This window comes from Camelus dromedarius, chromosome 29 (genome assembly GCF_036321535.1).
Source record: "Camelus dromedarius isolate mCamDro1 chromosome 29, mCamDro1.pat, whole genome shotgun sequence".
Lineage (NCBI taxonomy): Eukaryota > Metazoa > Chordata > Mammalia > Artiodactyla > Camelidae > Camelus > Camelus dromedarius.
Window position 1 is genome coordinate 20,779,468 of NC_087464.1, and position 27,550 is coordinate 20,807,017.

Here is a 27,550-nt window from a genome sequence, read left to right on the forward strand (position 1 = left end):
CCAGGCGATCCAGCTTGCCGGTTCTTGCAGAGGAGGAGAAAGGGGAGTGATGTGGCGAGGGAGGGAGGTGGGCGGTGAGAAGTGGGTGAGGTATGAGGCGATAAAGAAAAGGATAGTCGGAGGCGTGACTTCTCCCGCGAGCCGGAGCCTAAGGATGTCTGCCGCCTGGCCCCGCCCCTACTGCCGCCTGGCTCCGCCCCTGCCGCCTGGCTCCGCCCCTGCCGCCTGGCCCGGCCCCGCCCCGCCCCGCCCGGCCCTCCCGAGGCAGCTTTTGGCCGCCACCCCCGCGGGCGCTCGGAGCCAGTGCGCCGGCCAAGTCGCTGCCATCGCCACGATGTGGGCTGTCCTGCCGCTGCTCTGCGCCGGGGCCTGGCTCGTGGGCCCCCGCGCCTGCGACGCCGCCGACCTGGCCGTGAGCTCCTTAGGTAAGGGGAGAGCGCTCGGAGACCGACTGGCCTCCCCGGGAGGCGCCCCTGGAAAGGGGCCTGGCAGGTCGGAGGCTTGGGAGTACTTAGGCTGGGGGTGGGGGGGACCATGGGCTCCAGAGGAGCCGGGCAGGGCATTTCTCAGGCTCGAGGCTCAGGGGATCTGCGTGTTGGAATCCGGGATCTGGGAGGAGTGACCTGCGTTGTAGGAAAGGAGGGGGCCGGGAGGAGGGGGAGGTCTGGAGGGCAGACGTCTTTCGTAACCAGAAAAGCCAATGTCTAGGTGCCAAGGGTCCCCCTTGCCCGGGGACAAGGAGGTGGAGGGAGCTGAAGACCCTAGAATGCCAAAGGAGCCCGGGGCCCCTTCTGCCCTCCGCTCCTCATCTGGAGACTTAAAGGACTTTGATCTGCTCCTGCCAGAGAGAGCAGGGACTTTTCAGCCTTTTCTAGCAGCATCCCAGAGACTTGGCACCTAAGGGATCCCCAGAGGTGCCCTGAGAGTCTGTCTGAAGAACGAGCTGGACGGACTGTTTGGAGGAGTGACTGCGCTTAGAGCAATGGCTGTTTCAGGGGCTATAATGTTCAAAGGGCCCATGGTGTAAGGTCAAGTTCCAGGACTGCTCTTTATGGCCAGGTGAGCTGAGAGTAGTCCAACTTCATGCTGCTTTTAAACCCCGCCTTCAACTGCTGGGGCCCCAGGCGCCTCCGCGGGCTGAAGGCTCTCCTTTGCAGCCTCCTTCCTTCGCTGCTGCTGCCCACCCTCAGCCCACCCCTCACAGGCTCTGACCTCACAAAACCACCTGCCCCCACCTCACCCTGAGGCCCCAGAAGAGCAACCAAAGAGCAGCCTGGGCGCTAGACAAAGATCACTGAGGCTAAATCTTTACAGCCAGAATCTTGCCTTATCCCTCCCCACCCATTTATGCAAGAAAGCCCCCCAGTCTGCAAGACTGCCCTGGGAGGGCGCCAAGCTCCAGCTCAGTCCCAGCCTAAACCCAGCTGCCCCCCAGCCGGGGCTGTGCTTTACCCCGGCTGCATGGCCTGCATGGAGGAGGGCTGTCGCTGGAAACTGTCTCAACTCCAGAGCCGGGCTTGGCCAACTTTGCCTATAAAGGACCAGGTAGTGAGTATTTTAGGCTTTGTGGGCCACACAGTCTATAACAGCTGCTTAGTTCTGCATTGAAGGCAGCCTTAGGCAGCATGTAAATGAGTGAGTGGGTTGTGTTCCCGGAAACCTTTATTTATAGACACTGAAATTTGAATTCAAATGATTTTCAGGTGCTACAAAATAATTTTTCCCCCAACCATTTAAAAGTGTGAACTTTCTTAGCTGGTGGGCCATTCCTAAACAGGCAGCAGGCCAGAGTTTGCTAACCCATGTTCTAGATGCTCACTCTCACATGACCCCCCAGACAGGGTATTACATAAGGTCTGTATGCTTTCTTTCAAAAGTCACAGTGGATTGAAATGGGTCTTTCTGAGGTTGGGGCACAGGGGTCACCTTCTGGCCCGGCCCCAAGATCATCTCTTGCTTTTTCCTCCGCTGACCTTCAGCGAATGAAAAGTAATCTGGGTTTGCACACCTGCTTATTGCTTTTGAAACCTCTAGAGGCAAACACTAGTCAGTTGTCCTAAACTCCATCTGCCTCAAACTTTGGTCCTAGGTTGAGGTCTGTCTTCCTCTGAAGCCATCAGCTGTAGCAGGGCCTTAACCAGGATTTGCAATCCTCTGAAGCCCCACAAAGGGCATGTATTGGGGAGATGTGCATTTCTTTCCCAGGGAAAAGGACTACTGCTTGGTTTCTGGAGCAGATCTGTGACCCACAAGGGGAGATCTAAATTCTGTACAGCAGTGATCTTCAGATTTCAGGGTATGGATCCTTGGGAGAACACAAAAAATTCCAAGTGATATCGGCACAGACAGGGAATCAATTTCCAAACCCTTTACTTCCAAGAGGAGAAAGGACTTCTACATATCAGTTGATGGGGTTCTAGAAATAATGTTGAGTAATAGAGCACCATGTGATTTGGGGTGTAGGAAGGAGATCAAAGAATTGAGTGACATTACTCTAAAAATTGCCTTCTGTTCCCAGAAGCAAGTAGCAATGAGCAATCCTGCTTATTGGAGCAGAATTTCTCAGCCCTTTGACCTATTATGAAAACAAAGACCAGAATTAATGCTAACCCATTCAAAAAAATAGGTAATATCCATCCATAGGGAGGGGGTTGTTAGTATGGTTTAATTTACCTCATTAAGAGAAGCTTCTCCTACAGAGGTTTACTTTAACAGTTACTGTTCATAAGGTGTAATATATATGAAATGTTTTAATCAGGTGGAGTGTTAATAATTGATGATGATAACTCAATCCCGAATAATTTTTTTTAATATTCAGAGGTGTATGGGTTACAGAAAGTAAAAGTAATTCACATTTATACTTTCTGTTCTTGTTGTTGCATAAAAAGATGTTAGAGCGATCAAGTGTAAACAGATGCTCCCTTAGGATAAAACTCTGTGAGGCTGGGATGGAGATGGGGTTTCAAGGAGAAGAAGAAAATATGTAAAATACCCAGTTCTTATAGAAGAGCTTCGTTCATGATTATTGATGGTGGGTATCAGATCTTGATGGTATATGGATTTCGTTGGCCAACTTGAAAAGAATGATTTAACAATCTTATTTTAAAATGCTATTATTTACAGTAAGCTGGAATACATCCTTTGCAGCTATTAAATTTGAAATTAAATTTTTACATAACTTAAGAATGTATACGGGTAGATATAGCAGGAGTCCACAAGTGACTAGCCAGCCTGTTTTTGTAAATAAAGTTTTATTGGAACAGTCACACCTATTCGTTTTCACACACGAGGACAGAGTTGAGTAGTTGTGACAGGCTGTAGAGACTGCGAAGTCCAAGATATTTACCATCTGTCCCTTTAAAAAAATTTTTGCTGATCCTTGGGGTATATGGGTTTTTTAATTAACTTCTTATTGAATTATCACATAATACAGAAAAGTGGACAAATTAAATTATGCATTTCAGTGAATTTTCAGAATCTAAACACATTCATGAAACCAGCACCCAGATGAGGGCATAGAACATTACCAGCACCCCAGAAGCCCCCTCTGTATCCCCACTAAGGATAACCACCATCCTGATCATTAATATCATAGATTAATGACGTATCGCTCTTCCAAATTAATTGGACTACAAAAGCAGTAAGAGTTTGTGTTACTTCTTACATTCTGCATTAGATAACACCATTTTTGGTGATTTAAATTTAGCCTAGATTCCTAAAATGCAGATCAGTTCTGATGTGCCCTACTTGACTACAGAGGTTATTGCAAGACACCCAGGCCTAATTTTTTTTTTTTCTTTTTGCAGAGAAGTTTCATTTTAAGTCATGGATGGTGCAGGTTAGTGTTCAACTTCTTCTTTCTGAAGTTTTTCACTTCGGTAAATTTTCTGTTATCAGACCAAACTGCTAGGTTTGGATAATGAAGAGGGATTTTCCAACCTCACTCTGCTGGGTCTTTCCAGACTGAGAAATTGGTCAAGCGCTGGGGAAGAGTCAGTTAACTGAAGGAACCCCTTCCAAACAGTGGTCTCCAGTGATGAAGTCAGTCAGCTGACAGCCTTTCAAGCCTTGAGATTTACTTCCATATTTTATGTTCAGATCACGTTGCGTGCTGGCTGCAGAATCAGTTGGAAGACAGTGGTGCACATGTGTTTGAGAAATGGTGATATCTGCCATCAACTTGACCCAGTACCAGCTGTGCTGTCCAGGTGCGACCTGCACTTGGCGGGTCTTTCTCTGGGGCCTCTTGTTCTGCTGGCTGACTCTCCCACAGCTGCATGGGCTTCATTCTGGCCACAGGTCCCCAGAGGCAGGCGGTCTGCTTTGTAACTTCCTGACTCTCATCAGAGAGACCCAGGACAGTGTCCCACCTACTAACACAGATTTGGCCAGAAGATCATGGCAGAAAGGAAACCTCCAGTCCTCCTCTTAGAAAACAATGCTGTCTCCCGCTGATGAGCTGCACCCTGTTTCCATGACTTATCGCTGATGTGTTTTGTTTCAGCACCAAAAGGAATACAGCTCGGAGGAGTACCACCACAGGCTGCAAGTGTTTGTCAGCAACTGGAGGAAGATAAATGCCCACAATGCTGGGAACCACACATTTAAAAGTACGGTGGGGCTGCCTTTCCTGCAGATGTCTCATCCGCGGGGGAAGGGAGAGTCTCAGATCAGGAAAGAAATCAATTAGTAGCATCCGCTGATTAAAGGGCCCACTAGGGGCTTGGGGTGGAAGGAGCAGAAACCCAGGCTCTGAGGCTGTGGCTGGCTGACCTCAGGTTCTGGCTTTGCTGTTATTCTCTGTGAGATTCAAGGGGTTGTAATTTTAGGATGGAGCTGGTACCCCTCTGGGTGGTTGTGAAGTTTACAGGAGGCTGTACAGAAGCCGCTGCCCTGATCCTGCCATCTGAGGGTCCAGCCCAGATGCTCAGCCCTTGGATTGCTGTGGGGGGCCCTGCCTCTTTAGAGACATACTCTGGATTCCTGAGCAGCCTCTCAGGGCATCTGCCTTCGCTCCGGTTAGTTTCAGTAGAAATACACACACACCGCACATACACTGAGGGCTTGGAAATGATGGCAGTGTCAGCTAACATAGAAATCTGATCAACAGGCATGAGGTGGGAGGAAATCTGAGTTCGAATCTCATTTCTGCCCAGTGTTAGCTGTGTGAATTATGGGGAAGTTGACATCTCTCAAGTTGTACTTGGCTGTAAAGTGGAGAGGATAATGCTTCCCTCGCTGGGGCGTTATGAAGACTGAAGGAGGTAGCAGGTGGGAAGGCACCTGGTGCTGGTGCGGTGGTTCTTTACCCAGACATCCATCAGACTCACAAATGGAGTTTCCAAAAAAGTGGGTGCCCAGGCCCCACCCCAGACCCACTGCATCTGTAGGGTACAGCCCAGATGTATGTACTGTTGAAAAGCCCCCCAGGGAATGCTAAAGCACAGTGAGGGTTGACCTTAGCATACTGAATTACAGTTGACCCTTGAACAGCGTGGGGGTTGGGGCAGTGACCCTCTACACAGTTGAAAATCCGAGTATAAACTATAGTTAGCCCTTCATGTACACGGTTCCTTTGTGGACACTGTTCCTCCACATCCAAGGCTCCTCCGTATCCAGAGCTCCACAGGCGAGGATCCAGTCAACCCGGGATAGGGTAGCACTGTAGGATTCACTACTGAAAAAAATCCATATATAGGTAGGCCTGCGCAGTTCAAACCCATGTTGTTCAAGGCTCAACTGTATATCACATTTAAAAATTGAATGGAGCCAAGTTGCCGGGACTATAACTGGGACAGTGAACGTAGGGTTTCATTATTTTTTCTGTTTATATTTTTTCTGCTCCTCTGCTGTTTTTTTGTTGTTCTTGTTGTTGTTCTTGTTGTTGATTGTTCTCCCTTCTCTGTTTCAGTGGGGCTGAACGAATTTTCAGACATGAGCTTTGCTGAATTTAAACGCAAGTATCTTTGGTCAGAGCCTCAGGTGGGTGTTATTCATTGTGACCAAATCTGCATGTTTTCGCTCAAACCTTTGGAATAAGCTCATAACTTGCTCTGCTTCCAGCCAGATTCAGCCCCACCCCTGGCTGCAGCTGGGGTGCCCCGGGTTCTCGGGGGGATCCAGAGACGTCAGCTCCCAGCAGTTCCTCAGTCCCTGCTCATGGCCTCAACAATGCAGACCCCAAACCTAGGGTTGCTGGATAAAATACAGATGCCCAGTTAAAAGTGAATTTCAGATAAACAACAAACAATATTTTACCATAAGTATATCTTAAATATTGCACAGGATATACACAACAGTTATTTATCTTTTATGTGGAACTCAAATTTAACTGGTGAACTGTATTTCCGTTCGCTAACTCTGGCTACCTTGTCCTAACCCCTCCATGCCGAGCTCCAAAAGGCACCTGTCATTTAGCGTTGGGCCCCAATAGATGGGGGTGGGATGGTTCTGACAGGCACACTCTTTCTCATTCTCTCTTGGTGATACCATTTTAATTATGCACTTTTCTATCAGAAAAGGTTTTCTTTTTTTCCCCTGAAAAAAATTTTAATTTGTTGTTTCAGAATTGCTCAGCCACCAAAGGGAACTACCTTCGAGGTACTGGTCCCTACCCACCCTCTATGGACTGGCGGAAAAAAGGAAATTTTGTCTCACCGGTGAAAAATCAGGTATTCATGACAATCCCCATCCTTTTCCCAAAAAGTAACCACTTTCTCAGACAGTTTACCAGGAAGAAAACCCCAAAGAATCCCAAAACCACAGCAAGTATATCCCCAACTCTGGTTTTAATTCATCCTCTCTCGAGCTGCCTTCCTCTGAAAGGCCAAGTCGTCATTGTTTTTATGGACTGCTCTGAAGGATGGAAAAGTACTTCTTTACTAGGCTGAAGTTTACTTGTTCACTCTCATCCCTGACCCCACAGTCCTAAGTTCCCCCGGTCTCTCCGGTAGAATCACCCAAAACATGACATTCTCTGAGCCCTTCAGAAACTGGGCACTAGGACCCCATTCCTACTGCCCACTCATCCCCTCCGCAAGGCACCAGGGTCCAGCCCCTCCCTGGCCGGCTGCTTCCCTTAAGGTAGCTGCCGGTAGTCAGTGATCACAATGAAACCCAGCATTTCAGACATGCTGTGGCCGAGAGCAGGAGACTGGCCTCTCAAGGAATAGCGTCCCCTGCAGGCTCTTGGGAATAGCGCTCTTTGGGAATAGCGCCCCCTGCAGGGCATAGTGTCCTAGGACAGCAGCGGTGGTGCCTTCCCAGCACTCAGGGCTGAGGACTGGGCCTCTGGCTGGGGTGGGGGTCCCAGTACAAGTTCTGTTCTGGAGACTCTGGACCTACCCTCTGCTGTCCCCTGAAAGTGACAGTGCAGTGACCTTCTTCAGAAAGTGTGACCTCTCGATCCCAGGAAATACGAGGTGAAGGTTTCCCTCCTGGAAGCACTTGGCTTTCCACTGCAATCTCCACAAGAAACAATTTCTCCTTCCCCTTAAAGCTATGTGGCACAGCTGAAGATCTGTCTAGACAGGCACACTGGGTTCCCAGAGCCTGCCTAGTGATCTCAATGTACAGACCAGCACCCAGAAGCCAAAACTAGTCTCCTTTCCCAGGGATCAGAGGGGTAGAATGAAGTCAGCCCTCTCCCCCAAGACCCAAAGGCAGTTTCTAGACCATCTGAGAATCCGATGACAGTTCAGAGCAACAAGTATTATGTGTGGAAGCCTGAATGCTTTGGGCAAGTGAGAAGGGGAGGCCTGCCAAGAATGTTCCAGGTCTTCATGTGAACTGTTCCTGGTGGTCGGGCAGGACGGAGCCCCCTGGGCGAAGCGGCCAGAACAAGGTGGTTACTCTCGTAGGTGTGTGTGGTCTCTCGCCGTGGCCACTGTGTGGTTACAGATCCAGCAGCGGGATCCAACGTTAGCTCAGCAGCCTTGAGGGTTTCTCACTTTACAGAGGAGGAAACTCTGAGGGAAGGTGGTTTGCTCAAGATACAAGGCTAGCAGGTGACAGAGGGCACTTCCAGCCAGGTGTCTACTCAACACCAGTGCTGGTGGCTCGGCCCTGCTCTGCCTCCTTCAGCCGTGGCCAACCCACCTCCTTGACCAGCTGGAGACCTCTGACCAGGCCCTCCCCTCCCTGCTGAGGGGAGGATCTGAGAGGAAGAGACTCCGGGGGGGAGCCCAGCGTGAAGGTTCCTTCCATGGAGACAAGCGACGAGGGCTCAGTGGGGAAGGGAATCTTAGGAGCCGTTGCAGAAGTAGAATGTGGAGCACTGAGCCAGTGAGGGGTGGACAAGGACAGAGGAGGCTGAGAGAAAAGCATAGACAGCAGCAGGTGACGTTACTGAGCCCGTGGGGTAACTGCCTGACAGGCGCGGCCTTATCTACCCCCAGCAGCCCTGTGAGGCAAGCACGGCTGTTCCTGTTTTACAAGTGAAGAAACTGAGGGCTCGAGGGGCAGCGCCTTGCCCAGGTCACATGGGCGGTGTGGGACAGAGCTGTGATGTGCCCCGGCAGGCAGGCTCCAGGCCCCGAGTCAGGAGGCCGGGCACGGCAGTGACGGTGGCCGAAGATGGTTAGGTGGATGGAGGGGGCAGGACGGGCAGAGTCTGGGGCGTCCGGGTGGGATCATCTGGGGGCCGGGATGTGTGGGTCTGGGTGGAGGTCAGGGCCGAGGCAGGGTTTGGGGAGTTGTTAGTGTAACAGGACTGTGGGTGGAATGAGATTGGAGGTGGAAAGGTGAGAGAGAAGGTTCTAGGAACAGGACTTTGGTGAGTCCGTCTGCTGGGAAACCGTGGGAGGAAGAGGAGCCAGCGTAAGGAGCGCCAGGAGACCACAGGATGGGACGCGTGAGGCGGGGCCAGGCCTAGGAGTGCGCGGGCGCTGCTTCTTGGCTCCTTGACAAGCTTCGGTCTCCTCGTCTGTGGCACGGGGGCAGGGGTGCGGCTCACAGGGCTCGCGAGGGCCAGAGCGGACACACGTGCACCAGGGCTTTGTAGACTGAAGTCACGGGGCGCCCGGGTTCTCAGGGGACCGGTCCGTGGGGCGTGGCTTTCTGACGCCCCGCCCCCGCCCCACCCCCACCTGCAGGGCGGCTGCGGCAGCTGCTGGACCTTCTCCACCACCGGCGCCCTGGAGTCAGCCGTCGCCATCGCCACCGGGAAGCTGCTCTCTCTGGTGAGCGACCAGCCACTGGCGGGGTTGGGGAGCACCTCCTGCAGGGGTCACAGCCTGGGCCTTCAGGCTTCTTTTTGGCTTTGGCCTTCAGTTGGACTTCAGGTATCCCAGCCCCATGGACGTTTGGTATGCAAATCTCAGTGAACACTTTTCTTAGAAAGAAATGAGGCTTACTGAGTAAATGGCCCAAGGGCTCCTTCCCGGCTGGGTCTGGGTGCTCCTCAGTTTGGCAACCTGGGGCCTTCAGAGAGCAGAGCCTGCCTGGGAGGCAGCCCTCTGGGACCTGTGCCCTCTCCGAAGCTGGACATCTTCACGGAGGGAAGAGCCAGGACATGTGTTCAACTGCTGACCGCCAGAGTGAGGGGTGACTGCCCAGCCCCTGCCTCCTGTGTGGGGAAGAGGGAGAGGAGAGAGGGCAGGGCTGGCGAGGGCTACGAGGGCCTTGGTTGAGGGGAGGCCTGTCCCCTCCCCCCCACGCCACCAGGGACCCCTGAGCCACAGGCATGTGCGCCCTTCAGGGCAGCACTCGGACACGCGGGTCCCCACGCCCTCACCTGCCCTCTTGGCTGCCAGGTCATCAGTGCGCTTTTCTGTGATGTGTGCCGCCAGCTGGGCTAGCACCTCACACACACAGAGACCCTCCCTGCCCTTGGGGAGCTTATGACCTGGTCCTCCTGACCCAGAGCCGACGGGACCACAGGCGTGGGTCAGCAGGGGAGGCCCGGCGCCCACGCCCGTCCAAGAATGCTCTCCGCTCTCAGCTCACTGGGTGTGTTCCTCCCTCCAGGCAGAACAGCAGCTGGTGGACTGCGCCCAGAACTTCAACAATCACGGCTGCCAAGGGTACGTCCCCGACCCGGGGGGGTGGGGCCTGAAGCCCCTTCTCATCTCCCGCTGATCACTTCCAGGATGTGCTGGGCGCTGCCGCAGACCCTGCCCTCAGTGCTAGCAAAATCGGCCTCACTTAGGGAGGGAAGGGCACCTCACACGTCCAAGGCCTCTCAGCCAGAACAGGCAGAGTTGTAATCTGAGCCCAGGCCTGCCTGGTTCCAAAATCTGTCCTCTTTCCCTGGTGTCACCCGGATTTCACCTTACAGCATGGTTGACCTCATCAAACACCAGGGCCTCTGGGCGAGCAGCCAAAAGAATTAATAGAGTGAAAAACACATCATCCTCCAAAACCAGGACCCACACACAGATGTCCGCTTGGCCTTTCTACAAGTTCTCTGAAGCTCTGGCCGCCCCAGCTCAGCCGGCTGCACGAAGGACCTTTGTAGATGTGGTTCGGTGTTCAGGCAGAAAGGCTGCGTCTTCGCTGGGCCTGTTTTCCTGGCACATTTTCAGAACAGACTGTTAGGGATTTGCTCAAGTTTCCGCATGTCTGTAGCCCTCGTCTCCTCCCCACATGCAACGCTCTCAGACCGTTCCTCAGGATTGGCGGCTTTCCCAGCACATACACCCATAAAGCCAGGCCCCTGGTGCTCCCCAGGGCACGCTCCCAGCCTTGCCTCCCCTCACCTACCTGTGGCCCATCCCCCCAGCCCCAGGGCCCTTGCTCCTCCTGTGGCCGAGTCCTGGGAAGGCCTCGTGCTCCACCTGCTGCTGTGGCAGCAGCCAACACGGGGGCCTCCTGCAGACAGCATGCTCCAGGCCCGGGGCCGAGACCTTGGGTGAAGTCACAGCCTAGTTACTGACCCACATCATGTCATGTTCAGCCTCACCGTTCACCTCATTTTTGGTCACTTTCCTCTCTGCAATTTACAAACGCCACCCATCGCAAGAGTCTGAAAGGGTGCTCTGGGGCCCCACCATTTTCAAAGGGGTCATTTTTTTCATCCATTCAGCAAATCTGACCAAGCACCTGCTATGTATCTTGGTACAGGGGATCCGGCAGCTGACGTTCTAGCTGGGCCAGACAGGCCATAAACAGGTGTGCCAGGGATGGGATGGTGACAGAGGCTATGGAGGAGAAACAGAGACAGGACAGGGCATTGCTGGGGATCTGTGGCAGGGAGCTGTTGAGTTCTGTTTACAGGCAACGCGATGTAGGAAAGATCCACATTTGGAGCCAGATGCTGGCTACAGTGATGTGGCCCTGGGCAAGCTGCTTAGCCTTTTTGAGACTCAAGAAAGAACAGCATCTACCTCTCTGGGTTATGAGGGGTCAGACAGTGGTGTTTGTCAGGCGCCTGCCCAGGCGGGGCCCCGCAGGCACGGTGGTGGCGATGTCGGTGAGCCGGGCAGACACTGTCGGCTGTCCTGTGGGAGTGCCCGCTCCTGACAGAGTAGGGGCCTGGCTTAAAGGGGTCTGTCCTGCAGAAGCTCGGGCGGCTGGACCTTGGGCCCTCCTTAATAGCCTCTTCTGAGCTATGTCCTGAGGCCAAGCAAATGCGGTGGCATTGCTAGCCCCTCGGAGACTTCCCTGTCACCGAGCCGGGCAGGCCCCACCTCTGTCGTGGCCAGTCCCAGGTGGGCACAGCTGTGTGTCCTTCTTGCAGGGGTCTCCCCAGCCAGGCCTTCGAGTACATCCGGTACAACAGGGGCATCATGGGTGAAGACACCTACCCCTACAAGGGCAAGGTAACTCCGGGCAGCCTGGGCTCGGCTTCCTGGTCTGCAATGCTCCCCGTCTCCTTCTTATCCCGGCCTCGGAAAACATCCCTTCTCCCCGCACCTCTTGAGGGCTCCCGGCTCCCACCTGAATTCTCAGAGCTGTCTCTTCAGGCTCACTCCTTCACCTCCTCCACTCACCTGAGCCTGGCGCTCACCAACCCGGGGGCCTCTTACCGCCCTCCCTGTGGCCGCACAGTCACTCTCCTCACCACCTCTCCCGCGCCTTGCGGGCATGGCTCTGGCTCCCCCGGCTCCCGTCCTGCTGCTGTGCGTGCACCAGAGCACCATCTGTTGGCTTCTTCCCTCCCATCCGTCAGTAGCTCGTCCACAGTCAGCCTCGTGCTGACAACACTCCTGGACCCACACCCACTTCACCCAGCGCTTGCCCAACGTGCACGGGCCCCTCCTGTCATCACCTCAACCCAGCCTGTCCATGGCTAAGCACCTCATCTTTCCCCCAAACCTGGGACTTCTCCTATATTTCCCCACTCAGCGATGAGAGGCACCAACCTTCCCTAAAACCTCTTGGTCACCAGTGGTCTGTTCTAGGGGTGGTCTCCTGCCAGACCCTCGCTTCAGTCAGCCTTCTGACATCATCATAGACTTTCTCATGTCGTATCCTTTGGTTCAGCCTGTGTCCCTGCCCCTACTCGGACCTTGGTGTCCCTTCATCCTAGGTCACTGAAGGTGGCCTCTCCTTGGGCCACCTCCAGCTGGGGGCTACCAGAGTAGCCTCTCAGACCCAGCTCTGACCACACTCTGCCTTGTTCAGAACTCTTCAAAGGCTCCTCGGGGCCTGCAAGAGGAAGTCCAGACTCTTTGGCCTGTCCTTCGAGTCCCGTCCCACCCCCACCCCACCTGGATCTGTCTTTCCAGTCTAATCTGTTACTTTACTCTCCCCATCATTAAACTTGTGCTCCCACCAAACCACCCACTGGTTCCTAATGTCAGGTCCTGCCCCTCGTCATCCTGACCATCTCTCTTGTCTCAGAAGGCCTTGCTCTTCCCTCCATGTGACCTACCTCTGCGCCTGCCTCTTGTCTGCAATTCCCTGGGCTGAGACTAGCCCTCCCTTCGCCTTCCATGCAGGCTCTTACTTGCCTCTATTTCTCAGCAAGCTTCCATGGACTGGGTTAGGCCCTTCCTCATGCTCCCACCAAGTGCCACGCGAGCCCACCTCTGCCAAAGCCAGACAGGACCATCTCCTCCCACTAGACTATGGTCCTTGAGCACAAGGATGCCTCTAATTCCCTCTTAAGTGACCCCACCCACCACCCCTGGCACTGTAGCTTTTGATTTATAAATGTTATCAAATTGCATAGGGGAGGCCTGAAGTTTCAGCCCAGGGCCGAGCATCCCTAACCTGCATTCCATGCCCTTTGCTGCCCTGAACAGGATGATGACTGCAAGTTCCAGCCCAGTAAGGCCATTGCTTTTGTCAAGGATGTAGTCAACATCACAATGGTGAGTACAGTCCTTCTCCTGGATGGAGAGTGTGTTCTGATAAGGAAGCCCGGTCTCCACTGCTGTTAGATGACCAAGTGTTGGTGACAGGGCATGGCAGGGCAGCCTTTCATGGCAGCGTATCACTTTACCATTGAATCTCAGTCTCCATGATGGCAGCAAGGTGGGGGATGGGAGGGAAAGAGCAGGATACTGGCAGTCAGATGCTGTGGTTCTGCCCTGAGTCCTCACAAGTCTTCATTCTTGTGTTTCAGTTTTCTTGCCTATAAAATGCAAGCAGTAATCCCCATCCTGCCAGAGAGGATGTGAGCATGCGTGTGACGTCAGCATACGTCTGTGTGATGTTGACTGTGAATGCACTGAGTACGAATGTGCATCCCCGTCAGGATAAGCCAGGTTATGCTGCAGTAACAACTCCAAAATCTGAATGGCCTAAAACAGAGTCTGTCTCTCACTCTTGTGACATGTCCGTCAGCTTAAGCAGGGCTATTCTCTGTGTCATTGGCTTCATTCCAGTACCCAGGCAGAGGGAGAGACAGTGGTAAATGATGCACTGGCTCTTAAAGCCAAAACAAGTTACACAGCCACACCTCACCGCAAGTGGATGGAGAAGTATGCTCATATCCTGTTTGTCCAAGAGAGAGCTGGATGTGTGAACAGCCCTTGTGACTCGAGTGTGTGCCTGTTTGTGAGTGTGGGAGAATATGTTTAAAGAGTGAAAGAATCTCTCTGTGGCTCTGTTAGGTGTGATGTGTGTAGCTGAGATTGTGAGGCTGAGGCTGCGTGCCCCCACATGTATGTGTAAGTCACAACGTGATGTCTGTGTGACAGTAGCTACCATTTAACTGAAGCACGTGCCAGGCAGTCGGCAGTGGTAGTAACAGCGGAAGTTTCTGGCATGCTGCGTTCCAGGTGCCGTACCAACCACTTAACACGGATTATCACCTTTAGACAGCAGACAAGCCTAGATTAGTGTCATTATCCTCTTCCCTTTATAGATGAGGAGACATGTTTGGAGTGGTTAAGCAACTTGCCCCAGGCCACAGAGCTAATAAGTGGAACCTGGATTTGAACCGAGATCCTGTCATTCCAGAACCTACAACCTATAACTGGAATGTTTCTGTGATATATTTATCTGCAGAAAATAGCCAGTTTCTCTTAGACACACCCACCGAGGGCTGACCGACTCTGGCCCATTTGTATCCCACTAAGAGATGAATGAGGGGCTCAGAGGTATGCCTTTTGCCCGGTGCCCAGGCGAGCCTTGTCTGAGACACCTGCAGGGCCTGAAGGGCCAGCTGGCACTGGGTCCAGCCCTCCGTGGCCGGGCCGACAACACGCTCCCCTCTTGGTGGGCAGGCCTTCCTGTCTCCTCTACATTGACCTGTCTGCGCTCACAAGGCCTTTTCTGAGCACAAGGAAGGAAGCCACTTACTTACCAGCTGTTCGCTTTTTGCAGCTGGATCTCTGCCCACCCCTCCAGGGAGGGAGGACTGAGGGAAGGCTGGGTGCCTCGATCCCTCCAGCATGTCCTTCCCATCAGCAGGGTCCTGGCCTCAGCTCACACTCATTTCAACTCCCAAAGGGTGCCAGCCAGGGGAATGGCCTCCTCACTCATGCTAATCCAGGGGTTCTCAGCAGAGATGCTTGAAAAACTCCTGCTGCCTGGGACCCACCCCAGAGACGCGGATCTCATTGTCTGGGGTGCAGCCTGGACACTGGGCTTTTTTAAAACTCCCCAGGTGATTCCAGCTGCTGCTCTCACCTGGCCTCCGCAGCTCCCTTCCAAGCTGGAGCCTCCAGGAAGCCTCTGGCTTCCTCCTGCCTGCCTTCCCCAGCCGATGGGGATGCGTCCTTGTCAGGCATACAGCCCTTTGCTGGGTCTTCTCGTTTCCACCACCATCTGGGCCTCATATGCGCATAGCCTCCTAAACCCTGTGTTCTGCCACAAAAACTCCTTAGACTGGCTTTGTGGGTGCAGGGGATCCTGGGGGCTGGAGTCACATCACCTCTGCACCCTCTGGAGCCCCTGGCTCATGGAAGGACCTCGCTGAATGGTTGTGAGTGTGCAAATGAATGGGTCCATGCTGCACCCTGGGCCTGACCCCACAGAGTGGGGGTTCTCTAGGAGCAGAGCAGGGAGGGGGACAGAGACGAGCCCACGACCAGCCCAGTGAAACCGACGGAGGTCACAGGGCAGCCATGGCTTGGGAGGAGGGACCTGTTAGCCAAAAGGACCTGGAATCCCAAAGGCTCCTGGCCATTCAGAGCCAAAAGGGCGGGGTCCCCATACCAGCCCCCAGTATCTATGGCCCAGCTCTGCTGTGAGGAGGGGCAGCTCCCCCTTGGTGGCGGCTTTTTGGCCTAAAACAGCCTTCTCTTCCCTTTGCTTCCTCCTGGACATCAACGTTGCTCTGTGCCTCTGTCCCCTACCTTGGGGCAGAGGGTCACGCTTCGTAAGTAGGGTCAGGAGGTGGCAGAGCCTGTGTGTCCAGCTGTCAGCCCCTCCGTCTGTCCACAGAATGATGAGGCGTCGATGGTGGAGGCGGTCGGCCTGCACAACCCCGTGAGCTTTGCCTTTGAGGTGACTAACGACTTTCTGTTGTACAGAAAGGGCATCTACTCCAGGTAAGCCGGGCCCGACAGTCTGCACAGGAGGGGCCGGGGGCCTCAGCCATGAGGCTCAGGACCCATGGCCTCCGGTGTGGCAAGGAGGAGCGGGAGGTCAGAGCCAGGCCACATGGAGCCCAGAGCTCACTCTTCCTCAACAGAGGAGCTGCCTCTGGTTATGAAAATCTATGTTCAAAAATTTGAAGATGTGAAATAGGGAAGGGAAAGTAGCTGCTGTCAGATGCCAGGATCCTGTGCTGAAGGCTTCACCGCAGGGTTTCCCAGAAAACCCGAGTTGCTGACACGTCTAACACGGGGTTCATCTCACGCACGCCTCTTGCCTATTTTGCAATGTGAGTTCAGCCGCTTCTGGCAGCTGCCCAGCGTCTATGTCGCGGCCTCCTCTTTGTCTGCCCATTCCTAAATGCTGGTGTTCTCCAGGGCTTTCTCCTCAGACACTCCTTGAACTCCACGGACAACAGTTTGCCAAGAATCTCCAAGTCTCCGTCTGGCAGCCTGGTCTCTGCCAAGCGTTAGACCCGTAGAGCCAAGGGCCTCCCTGCCACGTCCGGCTGCACGGCCCAGGGAGAGCTCAGATCCTATGTGTTTCCTCCCTGTCATCAGACGCTGCCCCACTAACGCTGCTCAGAAATGTGCTCTCACTCCCTCCCCATGTCTCTGCCCACCGTTGCCTCCATACTGGCTTGCCCTTGTGCCCCCACCACTGGTCCATCCTCCGCTCCGAGCCAGTCAGCCTCCTGGAACACCCTTCCTGCCACACCACCTTCTACATTCTCCGTGTCTTAGCCTGGCTGGGGAGACCCTCCTAATCTGGTCCTCCTTTCTCCAGGCTCATCTCCATCAGAACCACTTGCATCCGCCCTGTTCTTTCCTGTGCCCGCTCCAGCCCCACTGAAGAGTTTGTAGTTTTAGGCATGTCTGCTGCCTTCTCAGGGAAGCCTTTCCTGACCCCACCCCACCCCTGCCCCGCTGGACTGCATCCCATCCGCTGGGCTCCCAACAGCCTCCCGGCTGGCACAGCCCTCAGTCCACTGTATAGAAGTCGTCTGCCAAAGGAAGCTTCCTAAATTCAGGAGCGGAATTTTCTACCTTGCCTCAGGCCTGGCACATCCCAACAACTCAGCTACACATCAGATGAATGAATATGTGACCACTACAGTTTGTCCTCCAGAAATTCCCCAGAATTTCCTCATGGGAACTAGTTCATGGTTTTAAATGGGAAACCTGTATATTTGCTCTAAATACAAGGTAAATGGAGGTACTGGGGACTGAACCCAGGACCTCGGGCATGCTAAGCATGCGCTCTGCCACTGAACCATACCCCTACCCCCTTACAACTTAATCATAGAAAGACGGCAACAAAGCGATGCTCTGTGAAACTCTTAACTGGACACTGCTGCCCGCAGGGGGAGCGGCAGGAGGGCCGCTCTGCTTGCTGGAGCCGGGCCAGCACCATGCTCAGACCCTCTCCTTTGAGTGAGCAGAACCAAAGGGGCTGAAGGGAATACTTCTCTTGCCCTGGGACTTATATGAGAGTTAATTCACCACCTTAAATGCCTCCGAGTTCCCCCTTTGGGAAACATTGCTCTAAATCACTTGTTGGCTGTGATTGAGTCTTCGCTTTTACCCTTTCCATATTTTCAAGCCTTTTTTATTTTCGTTTTCCAGTCCTTTCTGTCATAAAACTCCAGATAAAGTAAACCATGCAGTGCTGGCTGTTGGGTACGGAGAAGAAAATGGGACACCCTATTGGATCGTGAAAAACTCTTGGGGTACCCGGTGGGGAATGAATGGGTAAGCAGCTTCCACGTCCCAGGTCTGGGGGCCCTCGGGGAGGTCCCCTACACCTCAAATACATGGTTTCGAGAAGCTGGTCAGCCAAGCCCTCGCCCCAGGCCAGAGGGAGAGGAGCGTGAGAATGCCACCTTCCCACCCCCAAGACCCCTCTAGTAACCCCTCTCCCATCCTGGACCCCAGATCTTAGCGATTCTGTCGGGAACAGGAGTGCCTTTGGCTCAGTAGGGTCTGTGACCACTGCAAGGAAACAGCTCACAGCGCAGAGCCCCCTGGGACTAAGCCAGCACCTGGAAGGGCCCATTTTTGAGAAATCAAGGCAATGAGTTTACCCCTGATGGTTGACAGCCCCTCCTTCTAGAAGGCCTGGGTACATGCCTTCCCTCCCACCCCCGCAGTGAACCCAGGACCCCCTGCATGCTAAGCGTGCACTCTGCCACCGAGCTACCCCCCCTCCCGGGTACATATCTTGATGTGACTTTGTCTGTGTCTCCCCTCTCGGACTCCGTGTCCTCACCCGTTAGCTCAGGGGTCCCAGGGATGATTGTAACTACATGAGGGCTAGGCAGGGCTAAGAAGGGGCCCTCGGAGAATTCTGGGAGCAGTGAGGTGCGGACAGAATAAGGAAGAGAAGTCATTTGGTGGCCAAGGAGAGGGAAGAAGTTATTCACGAAGTCAGGTCAGAGATCTCCTGGGTCTCAGATAAGCCCAACGCTGTTTATGAATAAATCCAGAGGGAAAGGCCAGGGGTGAGGAAGCCACCAGCTGGGCCTCACCTCCCTCCCTCTGCCCAGGTACTTCCTCATTGAGCGCGGAAAGAACATGTGCGGCCTGGCCGCCTGCGCCTCCTACCCCATCCCCCTGGTGTGAGCCAGGATGTCACGGCGACTGGTTGGCAGAGGAAGGGAGGAAGGGCAGCCTGGGCCCTAAAACCCTGCCCTAGAGGAAGTGGAGGGAGACCCACCCAGGGCCCCCTCACCCCTGCGGAGCCTGGAAACCAGAAGAAAACCAGGAAGAAGAGTTCTACCCAGTAGCAAGCTCACCCACGCCTGCTGATGCAGAGGTGGCCCCAGCCGTGTGCCTTAGGCATGGTGTTTGACTCAACCCCATGTGGACCGAGAATATTCTTTCTTCCCAAAAGGGCTGCTTTTCACATCTGGAAGACACTCCATTGACCGTTTTTATTCAATAAACATCTGTGAGCACCTCCCTGAGTCAGGCCTGTGCTGCGTGCTAGGGCCTGAGTCAGCCTCCGGGCTCAAGATGGCCTGGGTGGTGTTCTTGTCCACCAGATGGGGGACCCAGGAGGAAGAGCAGGTTTAATTTGATATCTTGATTATCTGTCCCTGAGTGGGTAGGGAGGAGGAAGTGTTCCAGGCTCTGACGGCACCAGAATTCAAACCCACATTGGTGGGCAAGCCTGTTCTCCACATGGAGAATAAACATTTCTCCAAAGAAGATACACAAATGGCCAATAAGCACATGAAAAGATGCTCAGCATCATTAGTCATTAGGGAACTGCAAATCAAAATCACACTGAGATGCCACTTCAGAGCCACTAGAATGGCTCTGATAAAAAAAGACGGACGATAGTAAGTGTTGGTGAGGATGCAGAGAAATCAGAGCCCTCATCCACTACTGATGAGAATGTAAAATGTTGCAGTTGCTTTGGAAAAGTTTGGCAGTTCCTCAAAAAGTTAAAAATAGAATTACCATATGTCCCAGCAATTCCGCACATAGGAGAATTGAAAACATATGTCCACACAGAAACGCATACATGACTGTTAACAGCAGCATTGTTCGTAATTGCCAAAATGGGGAAATAGCCACATATTCATGATTGGACAAGCAGATGAATAAAATGTGGTCTGTCCATACAAAGGATTATTATTAAGACATAAACAGGAACGAGGTACTGAGACATGCTACCATGTGGATAAACCTTGGAAACATTATCTGCACAAGCCAGACACAAAAGACCACATACTGTCTAATTCCATCTCTGTAAAATGCGCAGAACAGGTAAATCCATAGAAACAGAAAGCAGACTGGTGTTAGCCAGCGGCTGGGGGAGGGGAGAATGGGGGATGACTGCTTATGGGTCTGGGCTTTCTTTTGGGGGTCTTGAAAACGTTCTGGAATTAGATAGTGATGTTTGAACAACCGGGTGAATATACTGATGTTCACTGAGTCGTATACTCTTAGCGAGTGAATTTTACGGTATGTTAATTATATCTTTTAAAGAATGTCCAGGAGTGCATGTTTTGAGGGATTTATATGGGATGCTACCCATATAGTTAGGCACTGGCTCTGCCCCTAGGAAACCAAGGAGCTTCACAAATGAGATTTTTGAGCCGAGTTTTGAGGGAGGAATAGGCTTAAGGAAGGACGACGAAGGCATTCCATGTAAAGGGCAAAGCATGTTCAAAAGCTCAGGAGGGGCAAAGAGCCGTGCAGGACAGCTCTGCCTCTATGTGACAGGGAGTTGGGGCTGGGAGGTAGGAAGGGGGCAACTTCAAATGCCACACCAGTGAATCTGGGAAACCCAGAGTGACAGGCTCCTGTAAGTTTGCCTAAATCAGATGGAAACATCTGTAGAAATTCCAAAAAGAAAATTTCAGTCTAGTAAGCTCTCTCCACCATCCGTTTCCTCTTATTTGGGTAACAGCATCATGGTTCTCCTTTGGGAAGCCATGCCTCTCCCGTTAGTACTTACGGTTTTACTAGAGGGTCTACCCCTCCCTGCTCCCCCAGGCCATGTGACCTAGGCTTTGTCAATGACAATGCTTGATCCCTCCAGCCAGTGATTGGTCCAGGGGTGAGCACATGGCCCAAGATGGGCCAGTCAGATGGTAATGAACGTGGAATTTTGTGGGAACCATCAAAGAGGACTCTTCTGGTCACCATTTTATAATGTATAGAAATATCAAATCAATATGCTGTGCACCTGGAACTAACAAAGTGTTACAGGTCAATTACACTTCAATTTTTAAAAAGGGCATGGAAGTACATTCTCCCCTAGAGCCTCCAGAATGAATGCAGCCTGATGACAACTGATTTTAGTTCAGTGAGACACTTCTGACCTCCAAAACTGTTAACAGATGTGTGGTGCTTTTACCTCAAAAAAAAAAAAAAAAAAAAAAAAAAAAAAAAAAAAAAACAAACCAAACAACAACACACACACACACACAGCTCCTCCCCCTGGAGGAAGTTAGTGAGACATAACCTGGAGCTACCGGGGCCTCCTGTTTGGCCACTGCACTGAAATGTGAAAATGCCAAAAATGAAAATGAAGGCAAAAGAGAGGAAAGCAGGGGCAAGAGATGGGATATTCCAGAGGACACTGAGCAGCTGGGTCAATGCCTGAAGCTTTGAAGCACCATGAAGCACCTTCATGTCCAATGCTTTTCCACATAGTTTTCAGTTACATGAGCCAAAGAATTCCCTTTTTTTATTTGAGTCAGTTTGAGCTGCAACTATCATTTGCAACTGACACCATCCTGAATGCAGTAGGCAATGTTTAGACATAGACACATAGACACAGGCTATGTTTAGAAGCCTGTGTGCTCAAGACCTAAAAATGTCAAGACGTATTAATTTTGGAAGATCAGGGCCCATTCCTGCCACCATCAGCATTATTTTAAATGAACTAGGCATCTCCTCCCAAGACTAATGTGTCCATGAAGGTGAGATGTTTTATATGGAATTCATGTGACTGTGCCACTTCTGGCTCTTAGAAAAGTACTCAGTAAAAGAGGGGGTCACCTTCCACGCATTTGTCCAAGAATCAATTGTGTATTAAGCCCCCAACACTTGCCCAGCCCTGCCCCCAAGGCAGGGAAGACACACAGCAAGGGCAAGTCAGGTCTAGGAGCTGCATTCACACTCACAAGCTTGTTACCCACCTTTTCTGGAGTCAGCCCGGAGCCACCTCCCAGCCAGGTCTCCTGTGTGGCTGTTGTGAAGGTTCCACCTGCACATTAGCAGCTTGTACTTATTAAGCACCTACTACTACTGTATGTAGGCCAGGCTCTGGGCTGGTGCTTCAGTCACATGACCCCATTCAGTCCTCCCCTAAGCTTCTACGAGGCAAGGTAAGTCCATTTCCAGAGGAAGCCTACAGCGTGGCGCGCCCATGGTTACAAGTTCTGGTCCTGGGAGAGGAACCTGGATCTGTCTGAGTCCTGGGCAGCACCTACTTCACCCCGTCAGGCACCTGCAAGAAGGGCTGGATTTATCAGCATAGGAGCCTTCTCTTTAGCACAACTGCTTGTCACCTGCAAACATGATCCAGGGCACCCACTCCCACAGGACCGGGTGGGAGGTGATCCCCTCTCCTCTGAATCCGGCCACCTCTGGAGAGGAGCATCCTGCTGGGGCAGGGCTAGAGACTTTCACAGCCCTAAAACGTGAAAAGGTTAATCCTCTCCCCTACTCAGATATGTGTATGTGAATTAGGATTTAGAATAGACTGTTTTTAAGTGTCACAAATGTACATGCATGCAAAATTTAAAATAGTTCCCTTCTGGTTTGTCAAATTCTAGCTAAGGTGACTGAAGGATAATCTAGGTTGAAACAGCCTTGGTTTGAATGTAGGGTGACCCCCCGATCCCCGCTGGCCTGGCACTGAGGGTATTCCTGGGACTTGGGACATTTTTGTGCTAAAATTGGGACATTCCCAGGGAAACAGGCTCCTTGGGTATGTGAACAGGGGCAATCATACAGGGACCCACGCTCAGAACTGCCCCAGGCTTGGGCTTAATCCTCTGCAGTCACCATCTTAAATTCTTAATAACATTCTCTTCAAATTTGCATGTTTTGATGGGACAATGGAGCCTATGGACTCCCAAAGTTCCCGCCTCCTAACCTGCACATCAGGGATTAGGGCTCAACATAAGAATTCTGGAGCATCACAAACATTTAAACCACAGCACAGACCATTGTGTTTCCAACTGCAGAATGACATCAGGATAAAAACCCAGCTGGGAAGCACCGCAGCAGCAACCCAGGGAGAACGTAACCTCCACAGGAAACCTTTCAATCACAGTTACAGTTAATTCCACAAAAAAACCCAAGAGGCCAAATTAGTTGTTTTTTTAATCAAATCCTTTCTCTCTCTACAACTGACAAGTTAATGTGTGTAAGTACACTGACTCTCATGAGTACATAAATATCTTATTACAGAAACTCATTGAGTGAACGAATCAAATAAGCCAGCTTACTTCTTAACTTTTCACAACAAAAACTCCTGAGGTTTTTCTCCTAACATCAAGAAATGCCAAGCTGGTATAAAAGTGAAGCTGAATGGAAGGTTTACCTGATTCCCACCAGCAGTCACTTAATTCAGTCAAGTTTTTTCACCCAGAATAAACATTTAGTAATTGTTTTTAACATCCAAACAGCATTCAGAAAGGCAAATGACGTAAACACCTGAGTTTAGCTGGAGGCTGTGTCAGGGACTGACTCTCAAACAGCCACCAGGGCTGCTTCCTGAGGAGTCAGAGCTGCAGGCAAGGCCCCTGCAGGGATGCCCACACCCACTCCGATGCACCTGTGCCCCTCACCAAGGGAGCCGAGGTGGTAAGACTGAAGGAATCCTTTCCTTCCAGCCCTGTGAAGCTTTGAGAGCCCAAGGACTTGCTAGTCTGTGGCCTGCAACAGAGGGGAAGGCAATCCCCTCCTTCTTGGGACTCAACTGGTTAAATCAGGGAGTGGCACACACTGACATTTTCTTAGTTTTTTTTCCCCCACAGGCACTTTCTATGTGGCAAGCACTTACCTGGTTAACACACAGCATTCACTCCTCACAGCATCCCTGAGGGTTGATACTATTAAGACCCCCATTTACACATGAGGGAACTGAGGCACAGATAATTCTACTGCCACTCCAAAGAGGATTTTGAATCCTTGGGATTCTTAAAACCTTTGAAAGTAATTCACTCCTAGTAGAACATGCTCCTAGTAGGCCTGGCCTTGCCCTGTGGGCCATGGCGCTAGGTGGGTGCTGTCCATGACTGGGGACTCCCTCCTTCTTGGCAGACAAGTCCCTTCTTACGCTCTCCTCAAACTACCCAACTGAGTGGCCCTTTCTCTTGCCGGGATCCTGGCTGATACAAAGGGGTATCTAAAGGGTAACTATTTTCTTTTTATAGTCCTTGGTATATTTTTTAAAGTAAGTATTCTAATATGGAGAGATAGAGAATTTGAGTCTAAGTTAGAGACAGAGAACAGATGTTCATTATTATGGGAAAATCCTTTGACTAGCCTCCCATGGTTATGTGAACATAAAAGCAGCAAGTTGTTCTGAGGAAAGGGGATAAATAAGGCCCCTGGATTGCTGTGTTTGGTTCAGCAAAGACTGCCTTGCCTCTCTCTGGACTCCAGAGAGCAGGGTGGACCAGTTTGCACAGGAACACAGAGGATGAAGTTGGGGCCAGTCATTGGTGTAGTCTAGGATGGTCCTGAAGCAGGCACATGGCAGAAAAGACCCTTAAGGAAACACCCTCCTCTGCAAGAAGGGCAAGACCCCAGAGGAGACCCAAATTCAGAATCTAAAGGTTCATGGGGACAGCTGAAGGAAGCCCCTGAGGACTTAGGAGCCCAGGCAAATGTCCTGCTCTGAGAAAGGAAGGCTGAACATGTGGCAGCCAAGAGTAGATCTAGGGCACCAGACTGGGTGGCCCCCACAGCCCTGTGCAGGCATCCCCAGAGAGTGGGCAGGCCCATGGTCTGTGGGAAGACCTTCACTCATACCAGCGATGCCTGCGGCCACCACATCTAATTTTCTGGTGTCCCAGTCCGGTTTGGGAAGGAAGCCTGACCCCTGGGAATTCTTGGACAACCAGGGGAGGGGTGATCAAAAGGACGGTATGAGGCTCTTTGCTTATGGATGTAAAGCACAGAGCCATTATCTATAAAAGTGTCCCAAATTGGTGACAGAGGTCATACCGGGAACCTCCAAGGTCCCAGACCAACCTGCCTATAGGGGCATCTTTGTATCTTCAGCTCTGAGACCAGGAAGGGCAGGATGATCTAGCCCCAGAATAAAAAGCACAGAGCCATCACCCATGCCATGAGCATGGTGGAAAGCATGCTGCCTTTACTGCACATGCTCACCAAGGTGGGATGGGGGGGGGCGCCTAGCACCGCTTCTAGGCCCACAGGACGATGAGTTCAGATCAGAGATCCAGCTCTGCCCATGGTAACTTCATGCCACAGAACATCATCAGATCAAGGACACATCAAACCGCCCCCTTCTTACACACACAACCTGAGAGGTTTGTCTAACCTTGATCACTCTCAGACTCAACACCCGTGTGTCCCACCCAACCAGCCCTTCCCTGGGGGCAGGAGTCATCCTCCCAGGTTCAGCTGCCCTCCTGTCTCTCTCAAGGTTGCATCACAAAGCACAACCACTTGTTCTTCTGAAACCATCCACTTTTATCTCACTTCTTCTTCCTCATTTTCAATTCCTAGTTTTCCAATTATTCTCAATTATCTAAATGTCACAATATAAATAAGCAGTATTTATAAAGACAATTTTACTTTCTTTGCAGCTTTCCCCAACCAGATCCTCCCCACAAAAGGTACAGGGACCAGCCCAGGCTGGCAACACCAGGGCCGAGTTTTCCACCCCACTGTGTGGCAATCTCACAATTGGCTTATCAACACAGTAAGACAGTTGAAGGTTTGCATAATGTACAGCAATTGCTGACCCCTTCTCCTCTGGGTCCCTGTAGGGTTGAATTTCTGTCCCCTCTGCCTTGACCCCGGTGAAACAGCCATTTCCATCTGTCCACAGGGAAAGGTCTGGAAGGACCTGTACCATGAGGCTAACACTAATTAACTCAGAATGGGCATGAGGAAGAATCAACAGACTTCTGGGTTACTTGATTTGCGTTCAAGAAAGCACACACACCTTTTGTAACTAGAGTTTGGGGGCTGTTAATTGTACCCCCCTCCTTTGTAAGAGCTGAGCTAATAAGCAAGCACAGGAGCTGTGGGGACAAAGATCCATTACCTGCTTTATTGCTAGATCTCACAGCCAAGGGGGGCTTCCCACCACGTTCACCTGCCTGCCCCACTATACCCCTGGGCATTTCAGCCTGCCCTGCAAATGCAGGAGAGCAGGAGTCAGGGGCAGGGGACACGACGGACTCAGGATCTGCTCAGGCTTGACACGTGGGTTTGAGAGAGGGCCAAAGCCAGCTCCAGTAATGACCTTCTTGCCATTTTAAGAAAATGAGACAAATCAGAAAGAAGTTACCTTGCATCATATAGGAGTGGGGCTAAGGGAGGCACAACTTTCCTTCCCAAAACTGCCCAAGAGTGTTGATCAGTTGGCAACATCTATTACTATTCTGTGGATAAAGACAGCAACCTGGAGAAAGCAGCCTCTCAAAGTCATTATTTTTTTTACTGTTTGGAAAAAAAAAAAAAAGCTCTAAGTCTATATAATTATCTGTGTATTTATCTGTCCCTCAGCTGTGAGCTCCCTAAAGGGACAAAGGTATTCTTATCCCCTGTGACATATTCTTAGGGTTTGCCAGAGGAATAAACGAGGAAGGGAGGATCTCACTACTCTTAACTACACATAAGCCATTCAAAACCTTCCTTCTTGAGTTCAACCAATTAGCTTAACATTTGGCTCCTACATCAGTTTGAACCTGGCCTATCTTTCTCAAAGGCAACAGTGCCTTAAATTTCCAGACAGAAAATACCGTTAACTCCTCTTCATCTCTCTCCTCCAATAAACTATTATATAGTGAAACCTCTAGTCTAATTTTTCTCAAACAAGATATTGCACTGAAACTTAAAAATGCAGTTACATTTTTATTTACTTTCAAATGATTCAGAGAAATCTGGGGGCAGAGGTGAGAATCTCCCGATTGCCCTGGGGAATGAAGTCTCCAATGGTTAAAAGAAAACGCGGTTACAGGGCAAACAATAGTTAGAAGGCTCGCATCACGCAGAGGGGTCCCGGACTCACACACACCACTAACCTACTCAAGCTACTTGGAGAAAACCTAGAACTAGCAGAGGTGCCAACCCACTAATCTCTCCTGACCCACCACAAGGAGTGCTGAGGACCCGCCCCCATAATGCTCTATGTATCTGGGGTAGAGCTGGGAACACTGAGGCATCTGTGTGGCAATGGTGCTTCCACGTCAACAAGGTGGCCTTGTTAGCAAACGGGAACCTCCGGAATTCAGCCTCCAGTCCTAGCCTGTCCTTCCTTTGAGCTAAGTCACTCCTGCTGAGCCAGCTTCTTGCCATATCTTGAAAGGAAGGAAAGCAGCTTCCAGAGCTGATTCCGTCAACGACCAGTGTAAAAGGAGGGCTGTTCTATTTCATCACAATATCATCTGCCAACAGCACGTAACAACTGTCTGATGTGTTGTGCCAACCTCCCGACAGCCTTCATTTCATCTTCAGAGGAAGAGATTATGGCTCAGAAGGTGAAGTGACAGTCACACGGCCAGGGAAGGGCAGAGCCAGGTCTGAGCTCAACTCCCTAGCTTCAAAGCCCAGGTTTTGGCCAGTAGATTTCATGGTTTACAACCACTCCCAATACTACCTGGGTATCTCATCACTGAAACAGTATGGATTGCAGGGGGTAACAAAAAGGAGTATCACAGGGGGCTCCTAGAAGCAGAGGTGAGATTCCTTTTAACTTCCAAGAATTTGCACAGAACAAAGGTGAGGGAGGTCGGGGAGGCACACATTAAACCCTCTATGGGACCATGGTTCAAAGGACAGATCTCCTTTCTGTATCCCATTTCCAGACCTTAAGTGGTCCTGACATCTCTCTCCTTCATCCCCATATCCACATCTCCAAGCCCGACAGATATTACTGCCTAAACATTTAT

At 51.6% G+C, this 27,550-nt stretch overlaps 1 protein-coding gene across 2 annotated transcripts; it reads left to right on the forward strand.

Moving 5' to 3' along the window:
- Window positions 1-247: 247 nt before the first annotated feature.
- On the forward strand, window positions 248-18,888 carry CTSH (cathepsin H). 2 transcript variants are annotated; one of them, XM_031440721.2, is made up of 12 exons: window positions 248-425; window positions 3,807-3,838; window positions 4,505-4,610; window positions 5,912-5,982; window positions 6,567-6,671; window positions 9,093-9,179; window positions 9,967-10,022; window positions 11,678-11,759; window positions 13,188-13,256; window positions 15,778-15,884; window positions 17,556-17,681; window positions 18,476-18,888. In XM_031440721.2, exons 1-12 carry the CDS (start codon window positions 335-337, stop codon window positions 18,549-18,551), a joined length of 1,008 nt encoding a protein of 335 aa, XP_031296581.2. In that variant the 5' UTR covers window positions 248-334; the 3' UTR covers window positions 18,552-18,888. The 2 variants fall into 2 exon arrangements, with proteins under 2 accessions (XP_031296581.2, XP_064336729.1); XM_064480659.1 differs by lacking the exon at window positions 248-425 and adding an exon at window positions 718-1,059.
- The last annotated feature ends 8,662 nt before the right edge of the window (window positions 18,889-27,550 follow it).

Excerpts from the sequence above, each read along its gene's own strand:
- CTSH (XM_031440721.2), top strand. The coding sequence starts at position 335 with ATGTGGGCTGTCCTGCCGCTGCTCTGCGCCGGGGCCTGGCTCGTGGGC. Across the intron at positions 5,983-6,566 it reads ATCTTTGGTCAGAGCCTCAG|AATTGCTCAGCCACCAAAGG; the intron begins GTGGGTGTTATT and ends TTGTTGTTTCAG. Across the intron at positions 17,682-18,475 it reads ACCCGGTGGGGAATGAATGG|GTACTTCCTCATTGAGCGCG; the intron begins GTAAGCAGCTTC and ends CCCTCTGCCCAG.